This window comes from Arvicola amphibius, chromosome 5 (assembly GCF_903992535.2).
Source record: "Arvicola amphibius chromosome 5, mArvAmp1.2, whole genome shotgun sequence".
NCBI classification, from domain to species: Eukaryota; Metazoa; Chordata; class Mammalia; order Rodentia; family Cricetidae; genus Arvicola; species Arvicola amphibius.
This window is the reverse complement of record NC_052051.1, coordinates 128,283,878-128,307,765: the sequence shown is the minus strand read 5'-3', so window position 1 is coordinate 128,307,765 and position 23,888 is coordinate 128,283,878. Positions and strand designations below refer to the sequence as shown.

The 23,888-nt window shown below is 42.4% G+C and overlaps 1 protein-coding gene across 2 annotated transcripts in view; it reads right to left on the bottom strand.

Annotated features, from left to right (window-relative positions):
• Positions 1-23,888, bottom strand: part of LOC119814737 (synuclein alpha interacting protein) — a 72,298-nt gene that overhangs the window by 28,508 nt on the left and 19,902 nt on the right. For both annotated transcript variants that reach the window (XM_038330751.1, XM_038330750.1), the window contains exons 3-5: positions 12,987-13,855; positions 10,925-11,104; positions 4,200-4,313 (exon numbers count right to left, since the gene is read on the bottom strand). In XM_038330751.1, coding sequence (XP_038186679.1) covers positions 4,200-4,313; positions 10,925-11,104; positions 12,987-13,855 — 1,163 coding nt within the window. The remainder of the gene's footprint in view (positions 1-4,199; positions 4,314-10,924; positions 11,105-12,986; positions 13,856-23,888) is intronic.

Sequence of the window (23,888 nt, the reverse complement as noted above, 5' to 3'; positions counted from 1 at the left end):
TGAAACAAAGTCCAGGACAGAATACTTCTCTGATGAAAGTGACTCAGAGAACAGCAACAGGGCATGTAAAAGCACACCCCTCGTCATCGTGCCCTCAGCTGCCAATGACCACTCACGGGAAACTATGAGCTTTTGCTCGCTTCAAAAAGAGTCCTTAAAAAAAAAATACCAGACTTTCTCAGGACCAAATGTAAAATGAAGTCTAGACGCAGTTTAGCGTTATGAAGGCAAGTCATTTCGACAGAGTGTTTTGACTAAATGGCCCATGAAAGACTCAAAAACCAAAGGAATCACAAATTCAATGCTGCACATCACAGAGCCCCCTAACCAAGTATCAAGGCAGGATAGGGTGACACCTCCCACAGCAGCTGCAGGCAGACTATCTGCAGGGAGAGCCTGGATACCACCTGAACCTTCATGTTGGCCTAAAATGCCCAAGTCACACAGAGAGTGGTTTTGAATAAACACGGTTCCATCTCTATTGTTTCGCCAACAGCTTTCCTATTGGGGAGGCAGAGCAGGCCTATGCAGGAACTGCTCCCACCCCCAGGCCTGCTCTTCCAGTCCCCACAAGGCTTTAGCCTTCCCACTCCCTGTAGCTAGTTATGCGAGGTATAGCCAGGCGATAAAATAATTGTGCCCTCTGAGACTTCAAGTGTCAGCGTGAGCAAAGTCAATTCCTATCATCCAAAGATCGCTCACTCCACGCATCCACCAAACCCGCTGGCTACCACCCTGTGGCACTGCCATCTTTAAAGGCAATTTTTATAAGAAAAAGGACACAAATCGGGAGACAATTGGAGCCCCTTCTTCCCGGATCTATAGGAGAGTAGAGAGCAAGGAGAGGAAGCAGCAAACAATTTTCTTTGGTTGGTCTGATCCTTTCCAAAGGTGTTTACTGAAGAAACAAAAGTCAGAACACACTCTGTCTAGTGCCTGCCTGGCAGAGAAAGACTCGCATGTGCTGAATCCATTAGAGACTGCTCAATAGCAGTCTTCCTTGTGGAAATATTAGCCTTGTCATGGTTCCAAGTTCAGCCGCTCTGCAGGTTATCTGTTACATAAGTGGCTGTGGCGGCAGGAGGATGACACTGGGAAGAACTGGCAGATCAAATGGGCATCTACAGTTTCCATGGGGGTAGACTGTCCTCTGAAGGGTGCGATTGGCCTCCCTCAAATCTGCATTTTATGTCATAGAAATGCATCGCATCCTAGAGCAACCTCAGGATGACTCCCAGTGTGAGGCTAATGTTTGACAAGTCTCTTCAGATGGGTCACTAGATTTTGCGTTTTCCTAGGTTTCAGCTCAGTAAGTGGACGCTCACACAGCCTTCCCACAAGGGGGCACTTCCTTTTCTTCTATTCCCACAGCTTAAGAATTCTGAGACATGTGCTCTGAGAACCGAATAAAGAAAGTAGCAAGGAACTGACATTTCCCTGAAGATGGCTGATGCCAGTCCTTTGTCCAGAGCCTCAGAACAGGTCTGGCTAGCCCTCTTCCCTCCCTAACTGGAGTCAGTGTGGCTGGCTAGCCCCCCTTCCCTCCCTAACTGGAGTCAGTGTGGCTGGCTAGCCCCCTTCCCTCCCTAACTGGAGTCAGTGTCGCAACCTTTCCACAAATACCCCAAAGGCCCAATTAGGCTTTGAGTGAGCAAATGAAATTAGAAATGTAAAGCCATCGATCGCATAGTTTAATAAATATGCTCAATACCAAAAATGACTTATGGAGATTAGCAATGGTCAAATACTTGAGAAAAAATTTATAAACCTCTGTTTTAGCAAATGTGTAATAATTACCATTGTTTATTTTAATGACAGAGGATTGGACTGGGAAGCACAATCCAAAAAAAAAAAAAAGATGTGAGTCTAATGTTTTAAAAGATAGCGACTTATTCAAACTTTTAATGTTCCTCCTATCCTCCTTTTTGAATTCTATGCATTTATACAGTTTCTCACTTCAATGGTCTGTGTGAGATATTCCTGTACAAACCATCTGTACAGATGGGGACAAAACAACTGAGCCCCTAAAGATACAGGACCTGAGTGGAAATCTAGTCCTCTCCCTCTTTCTTTCCCTCCCTCCCTCCCTCCCTCCCTCTCTCCCTCCCTCCCTCCCTCCCTCTCTCTCTCTCTCCCTCCCTCCCTCCCTCTCTCCCTCCCTCCCTCCCTCTCTCTCTCCCTTCCTCCCTCCCTCCTTCCTGTGAAACAGTTCTGGTTGTCCTGGAACTTGCTTTGTAGACTCAGGCTGGCCTCAAACTCACTGAGATCCACCCGCCTCTGCCCCTCAGGTGCTGGGATTAAAGGCGTGCGCCATCATTGCATGGCTCTAGTCTTCCCTCTTAATAGCATTAGACAATGTGCCATTTCTTAACTTTCCTTCTTTGTGTTCTTCAACGATGGAATAAACAAGATCTTTTTTTTTGTTTTTTTTTTTTTTTTTTTTTTTTTTTTTTCGAGACAGGGTTTCTCTGCAGCTTTTTTAGAGCCTGTCCTGGAACTAGCTCTTGTAGACCAGGCTGGCCTCGAACTCACAGAGATCCGCCTGCCTCTGCCTCCCGAGTGCTGGGATTAAAGGCGTGCGCCACCACCGCCCGGCTTAAACAAGATCTTATAGATAATTTACATAAATTCCAATAGCAGGGAGCTTGGCAACAAAGGAAACGTGCATATGTATGGTGTTTTATCTTTGTTGTTTATCTCAGTTTATATATGCATCATATCAACTGAAGTTGCTTTGGTACAGAATAAACTTTCAGCTAGTATGATTACTGAAGAAAAGCCAACCTAGGCATGATCATGCACACTGCTAACCCCAGCACTTGGGAGGGAGAGGCAGGAAGATCATTGAGTTTTGCCTGTAGTGAGCTGTAGTACAGTCTAGACTGCATAGAAAGGCCCTATCTCAAAAGTAAACAATAGCACAAAAGGGAAGAACGACTATGGTAATATTTTCTAGCCTTTTGAAAAATGTGATTGGCATGCTGAAGAAATAAGCACAATCTTTAATTGGCAATGCCACAATTTACTGCTCCTGGGAAAATCTACAGAGCCAAAGGCAGCAGCGGGGGTGAGGGTAGGGGCTGGGAGTGGTTAGATACATGAAAAGCAATTTTCTCTGCCACAAATTTGATTAAATCTATTCTTATACTATATTGACTTCCTTATTTTTTTTAAGCTTGAGATTGACGTTTTTGTGACTTCAGCCTTTTTAAAAGATAAATTATAACCATCACCCTCAAAGGGAGGTAGAGACAAGATCTGTGTGTATCAGCTAATAATGTCAAGATTTTTCTAATGTAGAAATCGATTTCTTGAGTTTATTATGAGTATGTGTGTGCATGCACTTGTGGGTCAGAAGACAACGTTTTGGAGTCAGCCTTCTCCTCCTGCCTATCCGTGGGCTCTGGGGACTGGACTGGGTCATCAGGCTTTTGCAGGGACGGCTCTCTTACCCATGGAGTGTCTCACAGGCCGGGGTGGAGAACTTAGTTCTAAGGATGCTCTTGTTAATACACCTGCTCATTTTTTTTTTAATTAAAAATTTCCGCCTCCTCCCCACCTCCCATTTACCTCCCCCTTCCCCCTTCACTCCCCCCTCCCTCTCCTGTCCGAAGAGCAGTAAGGATTCCCTGCCCTGTGGGAAGTCCAAGTTCCTCCCCCCTCCATCCACATCTAGGAAGGTGAGCATCTGGTCATTTTTGTTCCGGTGAGGCATCCTTGGCTGATACCTTAAGAGGACGTGGTGTTTGGGTTTGTGCTCAATAAAGTACTACCATTTTTCTTTTTGGTAAACGTTAAAAATATTCATTGTCAAAGTAGAAAATTAACAAACAAACAAATAACCTTTAAAAAAGCTATAGTTCCATTCTGTCCCCAAATGACTGCAACTATGTTAGGCTGTATTTTTTCTAGTCTTACTTTCCTTCTCCACAAAATTTAAAGTTGGTACTAACTTACAATGGAAGCTTTATATATTAGATTTTATCAACATTATGTAATTAACACTTCCTCATATAATTCTACTATATGAATATAGCTTAACTCTTCATCTAAAATCTTGCGTTGAGATATCTAGGTTGTTTAAAACATTCCTTCATTAAAAATTACAATAAATATCATTGTTCATAAAATCTTTGGATTTATGATGTCATGTTGGACTTTGATGGACATGTAAGAGAAGATACTTAAGGACACCATACCTGCCCATAGCAACCTGCATAATGAATAAGGCTTGGGAAGTCCTTGGAGCAACTCAATTCTGCAATGGCTTCTGTCTCGCTCACCATCCAGCGCACACACTCCAGCTGGCCATTCTGGAGTTTGAGGAGACAAAGAGAAAGAAATTCAAAATTACTAAAGTTTAGCAAATATCACAAAGATTGTAGTTTTACCATGGGAAGACAGATGAATTTTGGACTTTGTATTGGGCTTGTATTTACTTGAAACATAAATGTAAGACCTGTTACATTCACGCTTTGTGGTTTAGCTCCAAATCAGCGGGAGAATTTCTACTTGTGTATGTCTTTGTGATTCTAACCAGTTATTTTAAAATCATTCTGCTGAGCTTTGTGGTAGAGTACCCACCTAGTGTGCGCAAGTTTGATTTCTAGCACTGTAAACAAGTGAATGAATGGATGAACTTACTCTATTGAGATAAATTTACATTCTGTAAAGTATAATTGAAAGTATAGTTTATTTTTGAATATATATTCAATATATATACAGCATATATATGTATACACACACACGCAAAATAAGCTCAGACAAGATGAGCATGTTGTTCTTTGATTCTGGCTTGTTTTCACTTGGTATTTATCCAAACTACTACAAATATTTTTTAATTTTTGAAATTAAAATCTAATTGTATCTTTTTGAAAGTAAGTTCTTATTTATTTCTCTTGAATGGATATCTAGAATTAAAATTTCTTCTTTCTTTCTTCTCCCTCCCTCCATTCCTCCCTCCATTCCTTCCTCCATTCCCCCCTCCCTCCCTCCCTCCCTCTCTCTCTCTCTCTCTCTCTCTCTCTCTCTCTCTCTCTCTCTCTCTCTCTCTCTCTCTCTCTCTTTTGGACAAGGTCTCTCTATTTAGTCCTGGCTGTCCTGGATCTCACTATGTAGACCAGGGTGGTCTCAAACTCACAGAGATTCTCCACCTCCCAAGTGCTGATATTAAAGGCCTGCACCACCATGCCAAGCTCTAGAATTTCTAAGATTGTGGTAAGTATATATTTAACCTTATGAAAAGCTGTCAAACTGTTTTCCAAAGTGGAAAATTACTTTTACTACCACAAACAGCAGTAGAGCATTCCAGTTGTTCTGTATCCAAGCTAACACATAATATTGTCAGCAATCACTACCTATCACCTAAAATTTATTTTATTTAGAGATTTATTTATTTTATGTTATGAGTGTTCTGAACTACATGCATTACATGCATACCTGGTATTCCAGGAGGCCAGAAGAGGGCATCGGATCCTCTGGAACTAGAGTTACCGTTACAGACAGCCATGAGCTGTCATGTGGGTGCTAGAAATCAAACCCTGGTTCTCTGGAAGAGCTCTTACTCTCTGAGCCATTTCTCCGGCATTCTTCACTTACAGTTTATAAGATGTGGCAACTATTTTCAAAATAAAACACTACCATAGTTTTCAAGAAAAATTAACAACTTTCTATTTGAAATAACAATTTTCATTAAGTGACCAGGATAAACATTTTAATTAGCAGAACAATCAAAAGTTCAAAAGGCGACAATATTTTTATGGAAGAAGATTGTTGTTATTTGTAATGATGCTACAAAAGTCAAACAGCTACAAGCTGTACATTTTCAGGAAATTAAAAGTTCTCCCTAGTTGTGATGAAGGAGAGAGGTGCAGTAGAAAGAAATCACCTGGGGTGTTAGAAAGACTTTTGTTTTATGACTCTCATACTTTTGGGTTTAAAATTCTCTCTCATCTCTAGTCACCACTGGGTTTTTACTCTTAGCACCATGAGAGTTTCGGAACATAAACGAGGCACAGAAATAGTTAAGATGCAGTCCATGCTTATTGGGAAGGTCTCTTTACCCTTCACAGAAAATCTAAGTGGGGCATCCTGTGATTAACTTCCAGACAGACTCTGAGATGGATGGACGTCGTTGGCTCGCCACTTGGCCACAGTTACTTAGCTCTAGGGCATGAGCCATCTCACATGGACACCAGAGACCGTAGCATCACAATAGGGGCGAAATGAGATGCAGCACAGGCTCATGGCCACTACACTCACTACATGTCTATTCTCTTAGATTTTCCTAGAGACTGTTAAGACTGTTTCTAGCTTGCATACTGTGGGGTGTGAGCACAGAAAGGGTCTCCTGGAGTCAGGGAAGGGCAAATGAGCAGCATCTAACAGGATTATTGTTTTCTTTAGAATCTTAACCTGTCAAGATGAAAACATCTATTCCCAGAGGAAGAGAGAAGAGGCAATCTCTTTTTTTCATTTTCTATTTGACTAACAGGATTTTAAGTCAAGAATTCCCAGTTACATACAGACACACACACACACACACGCACATACACTCACTCAGACACCTCCCTCTCTCTCACACAAACACACACACACACACATTCATACACATTCCCACACATACTGAATCTTTCCCTCACACACACTGACTCACACTCTCTCACAGACACGTACACACATCGAGTCTCACACATACACTGTATTTACACAATGCACTCACATATGCACACTCTGTCACACACATATATGCACATACACACATACACACTCTCACACTCACAAACACCCATGCTATTCTGTCCTTGGGGATGTGCTGCATGACTGTGCATAGTATAAATGTTCCATAAAAACCGTCATTACAGTCAATAACAAAACAGCTACGCTACTGGTTTATCTATTTACTGTACTAGGCTGCTTCTCATTCTTTTAGCCGGCACTCTGGCCTATGACAAAGAGTTTACTGTAAAACAGGATGCTGTGTTACGCTGGCGGTACCCACATGCGTTTCATGTTTACCATTTCCTAACTGCATTAAAGGCCACAGTGCAGACATGTATCATGTGTATGTAAATATTCTCTGTGGTGTTTGCACAAGGACAAAATCGTGGAAAAATGCATCTCAGGATGTGTCTTCATCATTAAGTTTTTACTGGTATGGCAAGGCAACGTGGTCCTTGCTGCCCTGGGGCTGCTCTCTTTAGGGTGTCTGCCTGGCATCCTGGCTTCTGGCTGGGTTTGGGTAATGCACGTTAGCCACAGGAGACCAGAAGAAGAGACAGAGTTTGAGGTCCCTTCTGTTCTTGGCTCTCGAGTTGTGGTGCTGCCATTGGCCACGCTCCTTCCACTAGTCACAGGTCAAAGTCAGCCATGCCTTTCAGCTCAGCACTTTCAGACTCTCATGACCTCTCTTTTTCCAGGCCCCAGACTTCAAAACTGAGCCCTGGCTGTTGCCCTATGAAACATTCTCTTCATTCTTTCTGAATGAAGAAGATGGAAGCCATCTTGATCATACAAGAAGCAAGACAGTGTGTAAAAATTACTATTTACACAGAAATGTGAAGCCATGCCTCCAGTTTTAGTAAATAGGGACCCCCTCACTATGTCTCTCGCCCTCTCTTTCTGGTAAGTCTAACTAAATTAAAGGGTTTTTTCCTACCTCCTCATAACTCAATTTAGCTTTGTCGATTTGTTCTACTGTTGTTACATTCCCCGTTACACTTATCTCTGCTTTACGTCCTGTTATTGCCTTTCTTTTGTTTTCTTTGGATTAGGTTTTTCTTACCTCTCCAGTTCCTAAGGTGTCTGTCTGAAGCTTTCCTCCCTGTCCCCCTCCTTTTCAGGCCTCCCTACACACACAGCTGTAGATGCTTCCTGCGAAGACAGTGGTTTGCTGCTTTCTCTTTCTCAGCTGTCCGCAACCATCTTCAATTTCCTCTGAAATTTACTTTTTTTTTGTCCTACTGACTGTTTTAGAGAGAACTAATTTGTCATCATTGTGAATAGCCCATGCTTCCTTGTGTTGTTAGTTTCTAATTGCACTTTATTACTGATGAAGTATGTAAGCACGTATTTCAGTCCTTCACAAGGTACTGGGTTTGTGGATACAACTCGATATAGGCTATATCCTAGAAAATGTTTTCTGTGTACTTGACAAGTGGGTGTATTCGAGGGTTGTGGGAGACAGTTCTTGTAGGTGAGTTTTACATCTGGTGAATCAAGGAAGTGGCATTTAAACAATAAAATGCATCAAAGAACAGAAGGAAATATTATTGCACTTCCCCGAATTTGAAACCAAAATAACTTGCCTTAAATACAAGTAACAAGAATACAAACCAACAAAAAAATATTAAATTCCAGCAGTATACTTCTGCCCCTTCAAGTTTCTGGGCTTAAAGTTATTTGAGTATTAAAAAAAAAAAGAATGTCTGTAAGCATGTATGACGTCACATTATCACAAGATCAACATTTTGCCTTTGGGCTTAATCAGAACGACCAAAGAAGAAGTTAACAAAACAAAAAAGGAATTAGGCTTATTTCATTCTGAGTTTGCTCAGGTCCTTACACAATTCCTTCTGCCAATTCTATTTTAGAAAACAGACTGTGTTAGAAATCGGGCCTTTCAGAACTTTTTCTTCACAGTGACTTTGCTTAGCCAGTTCCAAAGGGCACAGACTCCCAAAGCCGTCACTCTTGAGTCTCCTGGAAAACCCTCAATAAAGTCTGTAATGTAACGGACATATTTATTTATTACGCTCTGCTTAAGGAGCCTGGGAATGAGGAAATAATTTTCTCGTGGTCCTCTGCAAGAGCAGCAAGAGCTTATAGCCACCGAGCCATCTCTCTGGCCACTCTTAGAACTGTTTGATGAAACACTGTCAGCTGCTACAGGTGCTCAAAACAAGGTCCTAAAACCAGAGACTGGTGGCTTCTTAAGACTCTCAGCTTCATCAGTGTCACCTGAAGCACACCGAGTGAAGTGCAGGTCACCTTTGTGAAGGGCTAGGTACTTGTATAAAATACTTGAATGTACTGCTTTGGGCCAATGTAACTGGAATGATGGAGCAGAAAGAATGCTTTCTTAAAGCATTCAGAAGCCCAAGTCCCCAAATCAAATTATAGCAGGAATCTGCAGCCCTGTTGGTGATGGCTGTACTGCGGTGGCTGAAGTTTAGATAGAAATCAACAGCTCCTGGGGAGATAGCATGGAAGCTGTTCACACGAGGGCTGGTTTAAGGGCGACTATATGTCTTATGAGCCTTCATGCTTTAACATGTTTAATATATCCAAATGAGCAGCAGGGCGAATAAATTAAAAGAAATGTTTCATTCAATTATATAATAAGGAAATATTCAATCACCACCCATTAGTTAGGAAAACTAATGAAGACTATATTTCATAAACACTAAACCAGGCTGTAGATATGACAGGTGCCAACATCTGTTGGCATTATAAGGATATTTGTCACTGACATATGCCCAGGGATGACCACATTCTACCCAGCCATCTCACTGGAGTGTGTCACAGGGTGAGATGCCAATTTTACCATCGATATTGTTATCACCGGTAATCAAGGTGCCTACTTTAGTTACCAGGTATATCGGTCCCTAGGAATAGGGACTATCTCTTATTCAGATTTCTGCCTCCAGCACCCAATAACACAGAACATGTTGGCTTCGGCACACAGACTCAACTCTACTGAATGAGGTTTTTTTTTTTCCTCTAAATTTTTTTTTCCACATTGGCTGCAGGAAACTCAGTTCTGATCTGCCATGGCATCATTCACAACCAGAGAAAAATACATTCTCTGGCAGTGTAGATTTCTTTCTAACAAAGTATTTACTATGCAGATTTTGAAGTCATACTTTCTCAGGGAGCAATGGAAACTAAAATAACATTTTTAATCTATAAATTTTGTTGACCACTACATGCATTAAGGTTTTAAAAATCACCTTTGCAGATAAGATCTATTAGGGATGAGAGAGTAAGTTATTGCTTTAAAACTGCGTTAGTAGGGTCACACGTAGGTTTCTTTAGTTAGCTTGTTCTCCTAGTCAACACCTATGCAATTCCATTTGTAAAATGATGCATTTGGCTTTTAGGAGATCCAGCCATCGTGTGAAGTGGTCTCATGCCGAAGTCAAGATGTATTCTTTTTCTCTGAACGTCACTTCTGGCTTCTTCATAAGTATGACTAAATCCTACATTTATCGGCCAAAGATCCCAACAGACATTTCGGTTTACTAGCTAATCTCCTTGTGACTCGGTCTATCTCCAGACACTCTTACCACCGTGCCACAAGGTCCCTGCTCTCTTGTGTTAGGTCCAGGTTTTAACTCCACCCCAGTTGGTATTAATTTACGTACACTTTGACAGATAGCATATTGTGCTGTTTCAGGGGACTACGTATGGAATCCTCAGTGATGTTATAAGCAGTTTTGATGCTGATGTCATTTAAACTCAGATTTGATTCATTAAAAGCCCACATTATTGTCCAAAACTCCTAAGAGCTTGCCTCCCTTAACAGCACACGCTGATCTAATTCTCCTTGCTTCTTATTCCCACATTAGGAAAAACTGACACAGTCTTTGAGAGATCCAGGTGTGGGTAAGAATCCAAATTGCAATCACCATGAATAACAAAATTCTCAGCCCTGCAGGGGGTCATCTTCTTCTCTCTTTTGTGAGTTGATTGGGAAATTATCCTTATTGGATAATAAGCTGGAAGGCCATCAACATCTCAGAGCGCTAGTGACTGAGTGATTAACTTCTTACATGTCATACACTCATTTGCTCTTTGTTTAATACGTCACTCTCTCCTCTTCCCCTTCCAATAGCTTAGCTCACAAGAAATCTTATTTAAAAAAAAAAAGTGGAGATCAAATCCAAAGACAAAGCCCGGGACAGCTCAGCCCCTAAGACGTCACCTTGATGGCCAGACCCGCTGGAGTCAGCTGCTCTGCGTTCCGTTCATTGAGGCAGTCTTCGCCCATCAGAGACGTGAGGTGCTGCAGACATTCTGCATGCCCCTTCGATGCAGCGACGTGTAACAGATTGTTTCCATTCTCGTCGTGAATTTTGTCCAGATTGTCTGCGGCTAGGTGTGGCTGTCCAGGGGTTGGGGGGAAGGGAGGAGAAGGAGGAAGGGGAGACTTCAATCAATGAACCAAAACCGGACACTATGGAGGGTCTCCTTTGGGCATAGGGAAGAAGGAACAGCTCACGAGGGCCCTGGTGGCCTTGCAAGGACCTAGTTAGTTAGAGTCCCTTGCTATTTGTCTTACTTACAACATGCTCTAGAACAGTGGTTCTCAACCTGTGGGTCGTGACCCTTTTGGGAGTTGAATGACCCTTTCACAAAGCATCCTCTATGACCATCAGAACACACAAATATTTACATTACAATTCATAACCATAGCAAGATCACAGTTATGACGTAATAACACAAATAATTTTATGGCTGGGGGTCACCACAACATGGGAAACTGGATTAAGGGACCACAGCATTAGGAAGGCTGAGATCCACTGCTTTAGAACAGGTACTCTCAAGGGACAGATGGTTTTGAGAGAAAGGGTCACCAAGCTAGGACCAATAAGCTGCGAAGGTTTCCAGATGGTATTTTAGGTCCCTGAGGTGACATTGATGGCAAGCAATAGCTTCTCTTCTGTCACGACACTGCTAAGTGCTCGAGGGACAGGGCTATGCTTTATTGACTGTTGTAGGTTTGCTGGATGAATGAAGCGCTTGTGTCAAAGGCCTGACTTGTCAGACAGCCTCCCTCTGCATGTTACCTAAAGGTTGTGGCCACTAGTGTGTTCACAGAGACCTCTAGACATACCAGTGACTCCCAGGGGCGTCTGGGATATCCGGAGGCAACCTGGCTCTTTATCTGTTTTCATTCCTCTGAGTATGAAGTGTCTGATAGAATATTTTGGGCAAACCCAGTGGTGTTAGCATTTGTGACTTCTGAATGTATGGGATGAAGGAAAACAACAAACTGAAGAGACTCAGAGACAAAAGCTGGGGAAAATAGACAAGACATTTTCACGAGAAACCAGTTACGGCTTCATGTGATAAAATCGATCAATCACATTGTCCTGTTTGTGACAATGGGACCAGCGTGCTATAGTTTCTCTGTGCAAGCTTAACATTAGTGGAGTCGTGATGCCACGATGCAGGCAGTGCGTTTCCTGAAGGAGACTTTATCCTCTGAGTAGGAGCCCAGGATTGCTACCGTCCAATCAGCATCTGGAAGCTAGGAAAACAGTGCAGCGGATGGAACGCTATTCGGTTGAACTTTCTCAATAGATGTTTCTTACACCCAGTAACTCTGCTTGGAGTCCTTGGAGACAATTCTTCATGTTCCCTGGACACAGAGTGCTGGAGCAGAGCGAAAACCCCGTGTGTGTCAGAGAACAATCAAACTCTAGGGAAAGCTGTATCTGCAAATGTTTTCCAAACCCCGTGGCCCAACTTTTCTGAATAATGATCAGGGTGAAACAGAGAACTCTCTGTTCCCAGATCTGGCAGGTCCGCCATCAGCTGAAAACTGACGTCCCCACAGAAACGGAGGGAGAGCATGGGGAATCATTCGAAAAGCAAAGGGGGAAAAAAAGGCATCAACTCAACTGGAAAACAGTGCGGGGCTCTTTGTTTTGTTTTCCTTTTAGATTAAATGTCTTTATTTCAGCTGAGGTCAGGCGATGTTAAACGGCACCCACACTCTTCCGGAGCCATTTGCATCCCCTGAATTAACCTCCTAACCTTGGTGTTTAGATATCACGCCTCTCAACTAAAGCAGCAAGTAAAGCTTTAGCAAGGAATCAAACAAAGAAGGTGAAAATGAACAAAACATGGTATAAAAAACGCTCAAAGAGCAAATAAAAAAATTCACAGAAAGGCGTGAAACAAACACTTCATCCTGTTAGGAGACGGAGTCTGTAGGTCAGTCAGACAGACAGACAGACAGACAGACAGACAGTACTCACCAAGAGCGATATCTGTCCTTCTTTCACGATGTTCAGTATGCTTCTTACTTTCTTCAGGTTCTCACTCCTTTCTTCTGTGCCTTGGGCATTGGTCCAGTTCATGCCGTTGACCTGCTCTTCCGGTTTAGCCCCTGCTGCTGAGGACTGCAGGTGGAAGGCCCTGAGCTTGCAGTCTGGCCCCGCCTTCTCAATTTTTCGGCTATGGGGATCACTAAAGGCCTTGTTCAGGAAGTCTTTACTGTGGTTCTCGGACTCATACGCAGGGGCACATTTACCCAGAGCAGGTAAGCTCTCAGAGTCTTCTGTGCAGAGCTTGTGCTGGTCCCGGAGGACAGTCGATGCTTTCCTCAAGTGAGGACTTTTCACAGGAGAAAGAACACAAAATGGAGTCATGTTGGGTGTGGAGTTCTCAGTGCTTCCAATAGGACAGGCTTTACCAGAAAGGCCATTGATGGTTGTGCATAAGCCCAAAATCCTCTTCTCTGAAGACACCTTAGTGAATGAGGCCAGCTGTTGACTGGATTTAATGTAAGGCACATCCAGAATCTCATCCATGTCAAGGTCGTAATGTTCCAGCTCGCCCAGTGCCTGGCTGGGCTCAGAGCCCTTACCTGGCAACCCCCTGACTCCATCTTCAGTGCTGAGTTCCTCCGGCTGGGGGCCCTGGTCAGTCTCCCCGCCTTTCTGGTACTCTACTGTATTGTTCTTTTGGTCATCATTTTCATTGTTTTCCAGCGTCTCTGGCTGATGTTTCAGCGGAGACACGCGCTTCACTGGGCGGAACTTACTGTATACATCAGCAATTCCAGTGGGCTTTTGTGGGTTTGTAATGAGAGTTGAGACACCACAATTCCAGCTAGAGCTTGAAACTGTTTTAAAAAAGTAACAGAGGAGACTATTAAACTGGAAATTGAACAGAGTTTGGCCACATAGGTAGATATAGCTCACTTAGGTTATGCTCACAGTGGGCCGCTTTATAAGGGGATAAAAATCATGAGAGGACATATATCCAGAAAACTAATGCTTCATTACCACTGCAAGGCAGAGAAACATAAGAAAGTCATGACATAATGTCCCAGAACTAATTGATAACAGCAGAAAGTTAAAATAAATAAACCCTGACAGACATTTTATGATTGGGTGTCTCTGATACTGTTTACATGTTTGCCACCACCCTAAAACAAAAACAAAAGAGAATAAGACTGGGCTTCTACACTAAGCCAGTGAACCAGTGATATATGTACACACATACACACACAGAAGCATGTACTTGCCTGTATACACATCTCTAATGTTTAAGACATCCGTGTGAAGGAATCATAGCTCATCTTCTACAAACTCAAATTGTGACCTACTAATGTGATCTGACACTTTTTCCCATTAGATGTTTAGGGACAGCAAGGAAAAGCATAAAAAGTGGTTAGGTGCTCATCTGTTCACAGGAGACACGCCATGATGGAGCCAATCCACCCTACACTGAGCATCCTAGACAAACATCGTGCAGGGCCATCTTGTGGTGCTTCTCACACGACATAATGCATTTCCATTTAACAATAGAACATGCTCTTTAGAGCAACACTGTTCTCTGTGTTGGGAGAGGTAGAAACCAGAAAAGGGGAAGTCATGAAGGGCAAAGAGGGAAGGCAGACTAGTACTCAACATTGTTTTTTAAATTTCTCTCATTTTTGTGCAGTTAAAGATTGCAGGCCGGCCTACCTTCAACTGGTTGAGACAGACAGTGAGACAGTCAGGCACATTGGGAGAGAAAAGATAAAACCACACTCTCTTCTAATAACCCTCAATACAAACAAGATGCCTGGTAGCCTATCTCAGAGTGGACGGACGCAGCTGCAGGGCTCGTGCCCACAGCAGGGCTCTATTTCCTCTGAGACCCTCCTCTACTAGAAGGCAGATGGCAGCACTCTTGCAAGCTAGCAGGCTACTTTACAGGTTTCTATTCTTCTGCTGTTAGTTTCTATCATCGTCCATCAGGCAGGTAAAGCTTCCTTCCAACTACCCTCTATCCTATGAAACAAACGCGGGTGGGAAGGGTTTCACCCCAGAGTGAGCAAACCTGCCTGTCTTTGCTGTTGGGCACAGCCAAAGGGTGAGAGCCCCTGAGACAGCAGGCGTGCTCAGTCCTGTGACTTTTACAGTAACCTCTGGTAATGACTGATTCTTACAGTTAAAGGGATCCCTCAATTCATGCTACTAGCCGTTGTTCATACCGACATCTGACCTAAAATCATTCAGGGAAGTTATGGAATCAAGCAAAGGGAGGAGTGAGTGGGCTTGCCTGTCATAAAATCCCGAGTTCTGTCCTCCAAATGGTCAACAACTTGGCATGAAGTTCAGAAGGTCTGTTCTGCACATTTCAACCTCAAGGCTTTTCCAGCTCTCGGACTTTAGAAGCAAAGAGGAAGACCCTGAAAGCTATGGGAGGAGAGCCGGTTTCTTCCCAATGAGCGACACATAGTAAAGGACACCCCGAAGGGAAGGAAGACATCTAGATTGCTGCCTGCTTCTCTTACCCACAGCACTTTGTATCTAGAGCCATGCACAATCTCAGCCTGGAACAAACGACTGACAGACACACATATGTGAACTTGAATCTCACTCTGCACAATTCATTCAGTCTTATAACATGCGTAAAGTGAATGCTTCTGAGGGATTTTCAGCTTAATATCCCAGAGGGAAATAAGTTCCCTTCATAAACCCAAAGGAGTGATCATCGCCGGGAAAAGCCAGAGTCTTTAAAGTCATTTATGAAATGTCAATATGTAAAGGTAAAGGCCAATTATTCCAATCAATTCTCTATAAATATAAAAATGTCTACCTTTTATATGTTCTTTTCTTTCTGAAAATATGAAGCTATGAAAAGTTATTGTTTGCCAGAAATTTCTGCCAAGCCATTTTCTCTGCCTTAAGAACACACAGTGCCTGTTTCACATGAAGCAATAGAGAGACAGAGATCATGGAGCTTATAAGGTGTAAGTAGGCATTTGATTTTACTCACCAACTTTCCCCAAATCTATAAATATTGTGGGAAAACCTATTCATAGACAGTGTGAAACACATGCCTATTGCTTGACATGGTATCTGCTGATATCTTGTCACTTACCTTGATTTCTTTGGAGCTCTTAAAAACTATGATTCTTAGAATGTTTTAAAAATATTTAAAGCACATGACTTAGTGGGTCAATGCAACGAGTGCCCTGTACTGATATATTTATGTATTATGTGAGGTCACAGGTTCAAAGGGCCACTCTTTTATGTTGGCTTTATTTACATATGAACTTTTTTCCAAGTGATACAGGGAAATGGGTACCATATGTTTCCCAGCTGTTTTGTTCTGACAGGAGCCATTAAGAACGCTCTATGTAAATGAATTCTGTCTGTGTTTTATGAAAACACTTCTTGCCCTTCTTTCCACAGAAAGGTCTAGAAACTGAAGAAGGAGTGTCAACATTTGGGAATGTTGTCTTTTTTCCTCATTCAAGCCTATGGCTGTTTTGTGGGCTTAGGATGAAATCTGTGCCTTCAAGCCTGTCTTGATTGCCAAGGGGGAAAACCTGCTTATGAAAAATGAACTAATGGGTTTCACGAGAAAGCTCAAATTTGTTGCCATGTCACATATTTGGATGAGCAGAAATGCAACAAACAAAAGACAAACACCCATTTATCTCTCCTAAGCTGGGCAAGTATACACAGCATAAGAAACAGATTATTAATGGCAGGCAAGGTTTTCCCTTTCAATTCTTTAAGGGTACCACCAAATTTGCTTTATTGTTGTTTTGCTACAGAACCGTCATAACATTCTAGTCATCCATGGAAACAAATTTCACACTAATGGGCTACTGGGAAGGTTTTTGAAGCTAGATTTCTTCTCTTGAAACTATGCACAAATTGTTGACATGTGAACACAATTTAAATCCCTGAGAATTTTTATCTTAATCTTTACAAATTCTATGGGAACGGTATCTGTGTTTAATTTAGCTCGCTATCCTTCAAAATTCCCAGTAGATTGTTTACATAAGAAGGTTCTTAGTGATGTTTTGCTTTTAGAGATGTCCATCTTTAACATCTTAGCACAGTAAATATGCCTAGTGTGCCTTCAATCTGTCTACCTGATGGAGTCACAAAATTTTAAAATGATCAGTAATGAGGCAGATGTTTATGATGCCAGTTTATAGGCAAAACAGTCTCCTAGAGTCTAGCTGACATTTGGGATGCTCTGGGCATTAGCAAGAAGATTTCAGTCACCTCATAACTACTAAAAACCAGCCATTTTCCTAACAAGCAATAATGTCAATCTAGAATATGCAAGATTCTCTGAATGGCAAGCATCTGAATCCAGGGGTCTGACTCTCTCCACCTCTGTCTGTTTCCACTCTCCCCATTCCGGAAGCCCCCCTTACAATCCTTTAGATCCTGGCATGAACAACCACAGTGTCATTTATACAGTCTCTTAAGACGTTCATTCCCCAAGGCATCGTCTGTCCCTCTATTTCTTTGATCCCTGCCCCACATTGCTCAGACAAAAATTTGTGGCCTTATCCCAAATCTCTCTTAAACTTGGCCCCTTTTCTGTACCCTTCCTGCACTAACTGGGTTACACTAGGATCCTTTTCCACAACTATCACACACTGGATTCCTTTCTCTCATTGGTCTCTCTTTCTAGTCTAGCTAATCCCTCTTTGGGTAAGATCAAATTTGTCACCCAAAATTTGCTCCCAAACTTCATGTGTCTCATACTTCCTAAAATGATATTGCCTCAAGTATACGATGAATATTCCTTACTGTCGGACACACCCTAGGACCCATGATAAACACACCTCATTTACAATGTGAGAAAACTATTCAGTGGTCAGCCTTCGTCTTCCTTCTCATTTGCTTAAGGAGTCTTAGCTTGGTGCTAGAATTTAATTCCTCCCCAAAATGTAGAATGGCCCTTAATAAACTGACTGCAGCCTTCAGAGTCAGTGACTTTCATATGAATTAACTGGAGGGTTTCATGCTCGTCACATTCCTTTCAATGATGACCTCATTTCAAGAAATATTGGTATTCTGTTTACCATATGACAGTTTCTTTCAAGAAACAAATATTCTTAGAAGTAAAGTACTTTAGAAACATGTTAAATAAATAAACGCATACATTATATATATTTAAAGATAAAAACAAAAAAGGGACTTTTGGATATAGCACATGATGTAAAATGTCCCTTAAGTTACAAGGTTTGTAGACACTGGCTTTTTTGTTCATAGCAAAATTCTTTAGCATGGTCTGCAATGGTTCTTTCATTCACCTTATAATTTACCTTCTTCTCTCAGAATTCATGATCCTTAAAGCCCCGCCTTTCTATTCTCCTCCTCTGTTAAATCCAATCTTTCTGGAAATGCTATGGCCATCTATCATTGTTCTTGCCTTTGGGCCTTTTCCTACGAATTCCTTGCTGCTGTCGCTGCCAGCGACTCATGTTCATCACACACGAGTCATCCAGTGTTGCTCCACTGAGCCCCTTCTTCTGAGTCTCCCAAGAAACAGCTGGGAGAGTTTAAAAAAAAATGCTTTATGTCTCAGTTCCCTGGCAACACTTGGACATGCCTGCAGCAATCTGGAGGTGCCATACCAACCTCACCTTCTCCTGAGGTCCCTCAAGGACACGGGTTCTTCAAGAAGCTACTTCTGCTTGTGACCTGCTCACTGTTTAGCAAAGATCTTCAAAGTGACCAGCCTTTCCATGAGTGAGTGAATGGACCAAAAATGCAAAGTATAATAAATAAGTTTTGTTACAATGAGCTCATTTTTTTTTTTCAAAACCAAGGTGAGTTAAGTTATTCAAGTGGCTTGGGCAGTTAGAAGGCATGCCACATAGTGAGGTACTTTTAATGTACTCTCTTAAGAAGTTCTTGTTGGGGTGGTGGTGGCGCACACCTTTAATCTCAGCACTTGGGAGATAGATAGAGGCAGGTGATCTCTGAGTTTGAGGTCAATCTAGTCTACAGAGTAAGTTCCAGGACAGCCAGGGCAACACAGAGAAACCCTGTCTCAAAAAAACAACAACAAAAAAATTCTTAATTTAAATTTCCTCATCTAGAAAATAACAAGGTTAGGCAATATTATTGCTAAGATCTGACCCTCCCTAAATATCTCTGATGATGTAGAATGTCTACAAATAACAGGGTTCTTGATTCTGACTCACAATGGAACACTATAATTCTTTTGGATTCATGCATTTTACCGGATCCTCACAAATTTATAATTATGAGGCTGAGACGATTGCAGACACATAATTCTCTGGCTTCTAGGCTTGATAAATTGTTTTCTTTAAGAAGATAATGGAACGTTTGCTGTTGCCATAGTAGACCCAACTTTTAAGACTAAACATCAATGCTGGCTCCTAAAATGCCCATTTATTTTGCTTCTAAATATGGAGAGCTGTATCCATATTCCATATTAGAAAATTAGCATGAGACAGTGAGGAGAGAAAGGATTCTGTCAAGTTAAATGGATTCTACTTTCGGTGAGAAGCAAACTGGTCAATTTAAGATGTAGAATTCCCCTCTGCTGTGAATGTGTTTTATTACTATTGGTTAATGAATAAAGCTGTTTTGACCAATGGCAGGGCAGAATAAAGCCAGGAGGGAAATCCAGTGATATAGAGAGGGAGTAGGCAGGGTCAGGGCGACACCACGTAGCTGCTGAAGGAGACATATGGGATCCTTACCAGTAGGCCATAGCCTTGTGGTGATACACAGATAAATAGAAATGGGTTGATTCAGTATGTAAGAGCTAGCTAGAGATATGCCCAAGTCATTGGCAAAGAAGTGTTGTAATTAATATAGTTTCTATGTGATTATTCGGGTCTGGGCAGCCAGGATATGGAAGAATAATGTCTGCCTACAAATTTAATTTCTTTAAGTATACACAACACACTACATTCCATAGCAGTCTATAAGAAATATACCCTACATGTTCTCCAGAATTCTCTCTCTTTTATTTTAACCATTTTTTATAAATATAGGGTCTCATATATCCCAGGCTGTCCTTGAACTTGCTATGTAGCCAAGGATAACCTTGTGCTTCTGATCCTCCTACCCTTACTTCTTGAATGTTGAGATGACAAGTCACCAAATATGTTGAGTTGATGCAGCGCTGGAGACCAAGCCCAAGGCTGGGTACGTGCTAGGCAAGTCCACTGCTGGTCTCCTCCGTTTCCTTCTACTCACACTTCCGTGGGAGGGCAATCGTGAAAGAACGGGCTTGCCAATGCTAGAGTCCTGACTTGGTTACCACTGGCCAAGTGACATCTGCAGTGGACCCGTGGAACACAAACACCTTAGGATCTCTAAGGACCGATAACAGATGGCTTCCATCTCCTCGTGACCGTAGGAAGAAGGGGACGAGCCTGGATCTGAATGGGAAGTACAGGAGGAGTGACCTTTCGCACTGCCCTACAGGTTAGTCTGTAACCTGATCCAAGGGATGGCTGCTGAGGGAACTCTGGCTTTGGAGGATTGTGTCAGGACCTTATGCTGGGAAGAGTGATGTGTGTAAATGGAACGCACACTTCTGGAACGTTCCTTTGGGGTTGCTGGCTCATCCTTTTCACTGATACCCCAGGCCCTTTATTGAGGGTATCCTGAGATTGAAGAGTAAGTATACACATGACTTTATTCTTATAAATACCCCATTCATTGATCTATTCACATGCTGTGAAGAAAATGTCATCGATTTGGGTCTTAAACCTCCTGTCTTTAAAAGGCCACTGACACCAAGCAGCTGTTATTGAACATGTCACTTCATGTTTTATTACTCCCAGCCCTGCCCGTAACTATGCAGACTTTCTCGGAGAACTAACCAGTCGATCTCTGCTTGTTTCTTTGTTCTGTGAAAACTCACTGAAATATTCAAATCCTATAAACCTGGCTAGAAAAGATACATCTTTACCACAGAGGCATATTCTGTCATGAAGTCGGACGCAATATTTGGACAAGTTTAAATCCTGGGGCTTCAAAAGTACAGTTTACACAGACTGGCAATTGGTAGGTCTGAAGAAAATACACGCTTTCAGAGCTATTCTGTCATGCAGAAAGTATGCTAGCCTTCATTGTGACATTAGCAAAACCTTGCGAGTGGATTAAGTTGGGGTTCATTCCAGGCCCATTTCCTAGGTTCCCTCTCGCCCCTCCTCCCTTCTCTCTTTCACTCTGGGTTTGTACAAAGAGCCACAGCGAAAGGTCAATGAAAAGACTCATCAAGCTGAGACACATGGGAAAAGACAGCTGGGGAGTAGTAGCCCAAGTGTGCTTTCTGGATGTGCAGACACACACTAACCCCTTTTAACTGAAGGTGGCGACGTTTTACAGTGCTGATCTACTGCCAAGGACAACGCACAGAGTTATGCTGCTCCTTAGGAAGAGACCAGACAAGAGGCAAGGGCAGACAGGGGCAGGAAATGGGTAAGGTTTTGTGTGTGTGTGTGTTTGGAAAATATACACTTTCTACTTGCCATCTCCTTGAATACCAGCTTATTTCATTTTTAAGCGTATCATGTGCATCCTGACGTAGGAATTAGCTATGTCAGTGCACACTTCACAGACATTAGTGTAACGATGTGTACCATGTGTTTCCTGGATCCCACAAAATGGTACCTTCATTGGGATTTTCCTTCACTTAACACTTTAAAATGGCCAATACATCCACATCAGACTTTCTGTATTTCTGACCACAGGAGAGTTCATGATTTCATCAGAGATTTTTCATAACACGTCTCAAAGATGGATGGGCAGTTTTTATGGACTCTCACTTGAAAACAAATGAGAACTCGGGGAATTTTAAGCATTGTGTGGAAAATCATGCAGCATTCTGATTTCTCAATCAGGAAGAAGGTTGCCTGACTCTAGCTTCCCATAGCACCGGAGGACTACTCTGTCAAAAACTAAAGCCACTCCCTAAACAGACAATTCACCGTCTCTCTATTTGGTTCACATGTCGGTCACGGAACCCCAGCAACCAGTGGCAAGGACAGATGGAGCCACTTCAGATTCCCTTTAACTAAAATCCCAACATGAGCTCCTCCTGAATTCGGCCACTCCTCGAGTATCAAACTACAAAGTTAAGGGAAGAAAGTTTAGGATAGAGTTTTAATAATAACTTGTCTAAATGACAGTCGAGCAGATTTTCTCCGTCTTGTTTATAATTGGCAGTGTCAAGTCTAAATTTGGATTTATCTGATCACTGAGACTCCTGGCTAAAGCTGTCAATCTCCTTTGAATATAATCAAGAGATGTATGAACAGGACAAAGGATGCACAGCCAAAGTAGTTGGTGACAGACTGAGTGCTAAGGTCTTCTTACCAGACCCATTTATTCAGTAAGCATTTGCTAAATGTCCTCTGTGCACACAATTCTCTTTTCCCCGCAGGGGAGACTGAAATAGATACAACCTTGTCTAGACAATAATGCAAGAGCACATACAAACAAAAATATGATGGACATCAATGTGCTTTTATGGAAATGAGTCGGCGTGAGGGTGTAGATGATGGAGAAAACCCGCCTAGGAGGCAATTCTTAAATCCAAGGAGAAACAGCCACGCATATGTGAATTTGGGGAAGTAAGCCAGAAAGGGCAATTCTGTGACAATCTGGGGAGAAGCTAGCACATTTGTAAAGACCTAAAGCAGCAGAGATGTTGGCAGAGAGAGCCATAGGGAAGGGCTGGAGATGAAGACAAGAAGGCTATTTGGGGCCAATACACAGCCACTTTCATGAGCCACTAATCCCGCACCCTCATGACCAAACAGCCTCCCCTGAGGTTCCACCTACATGTAATATCATCTTGGGGATTTCTAATACACAAATTTTATAGAAGCACAAATATTCATTCTAGCTTACAGGCAAGCCCAATTTTTTTTTTTTTTTTTTGAGACAGGGTTTCTCTGTGGCTTTGGAGCCTGTCCTGGAACTAGCTCTTGTAGACCAGGCTGGTCTCGAACTCACAGAGATCCGCCTGCCTCTGCCTCCCGAGTGCTGGGATTAAAGGCGTGCGCCACCATCGCCCGGCAAGCCCAATTTTTTGACACGCCAGAACGTTTTAAAATGTCACAACCTCCTCACCATGTTTTGAGTCAGTTGATGATTTTGTGTTGACCTGCATCTGTCTCTGCCATCCACTGCACTCAGCCTAGGCAGATACTCTTGGGAGCCCAAAGACATTCTCGGAGCATAGAGGACCCAGGATGTAGAGATGGAATGATGAGGCATGAGTGAGCAAGGAAATTCCACCGTTAGCAACACAGTGAATTGTCTGATAGGTCAAGAGCTATTTGATGAGGTACATGCCCAGTGTGTGTGTGGTGGGTGTGTGTGTGTGTGATCCTCTAAAAACCATGTCAAAGATGATTCAAGAATTCCTCTTGAAATTCAGTGAGACAGTTAATGTAGATACTGGGTGGATTGTTGAAAAAAATGCTGGAGATTAATAGTTGCAGTTAGAGAGCATCAGAAACCATCTGAGCAATAAAGGGGACCTAGAGGCAGGGAGGAGAGAGGATGGCCCTACTGAATATTTAGCTCACTTGACCGCTGGCGGTCAAACAGAGAAAGAACTTGTAAAGGAGAATAAGGGGCTCCCAATGAGTTAGGAAGAAAATCAGGAGGGAGGCAGTGGTGGCCAATAGACTCAAATACTTCCACAAGAATAAAAAAAGGAAGTGTCAATGGATTTTATGATATGGAAGTGGCAGTGGTTTCTAGCAGGGCAGCAAATACTGTAGATGCTTAGGGCAAAAGGAAGTAGAAAATCAGAGGTTTTCATAACTCTTTAAAGTAAGTTGATTTCAACGGCTCTTGGGACTGCAGAATGAGTTCTAGGCCAGCTTACACAACTTAGTTAGACTT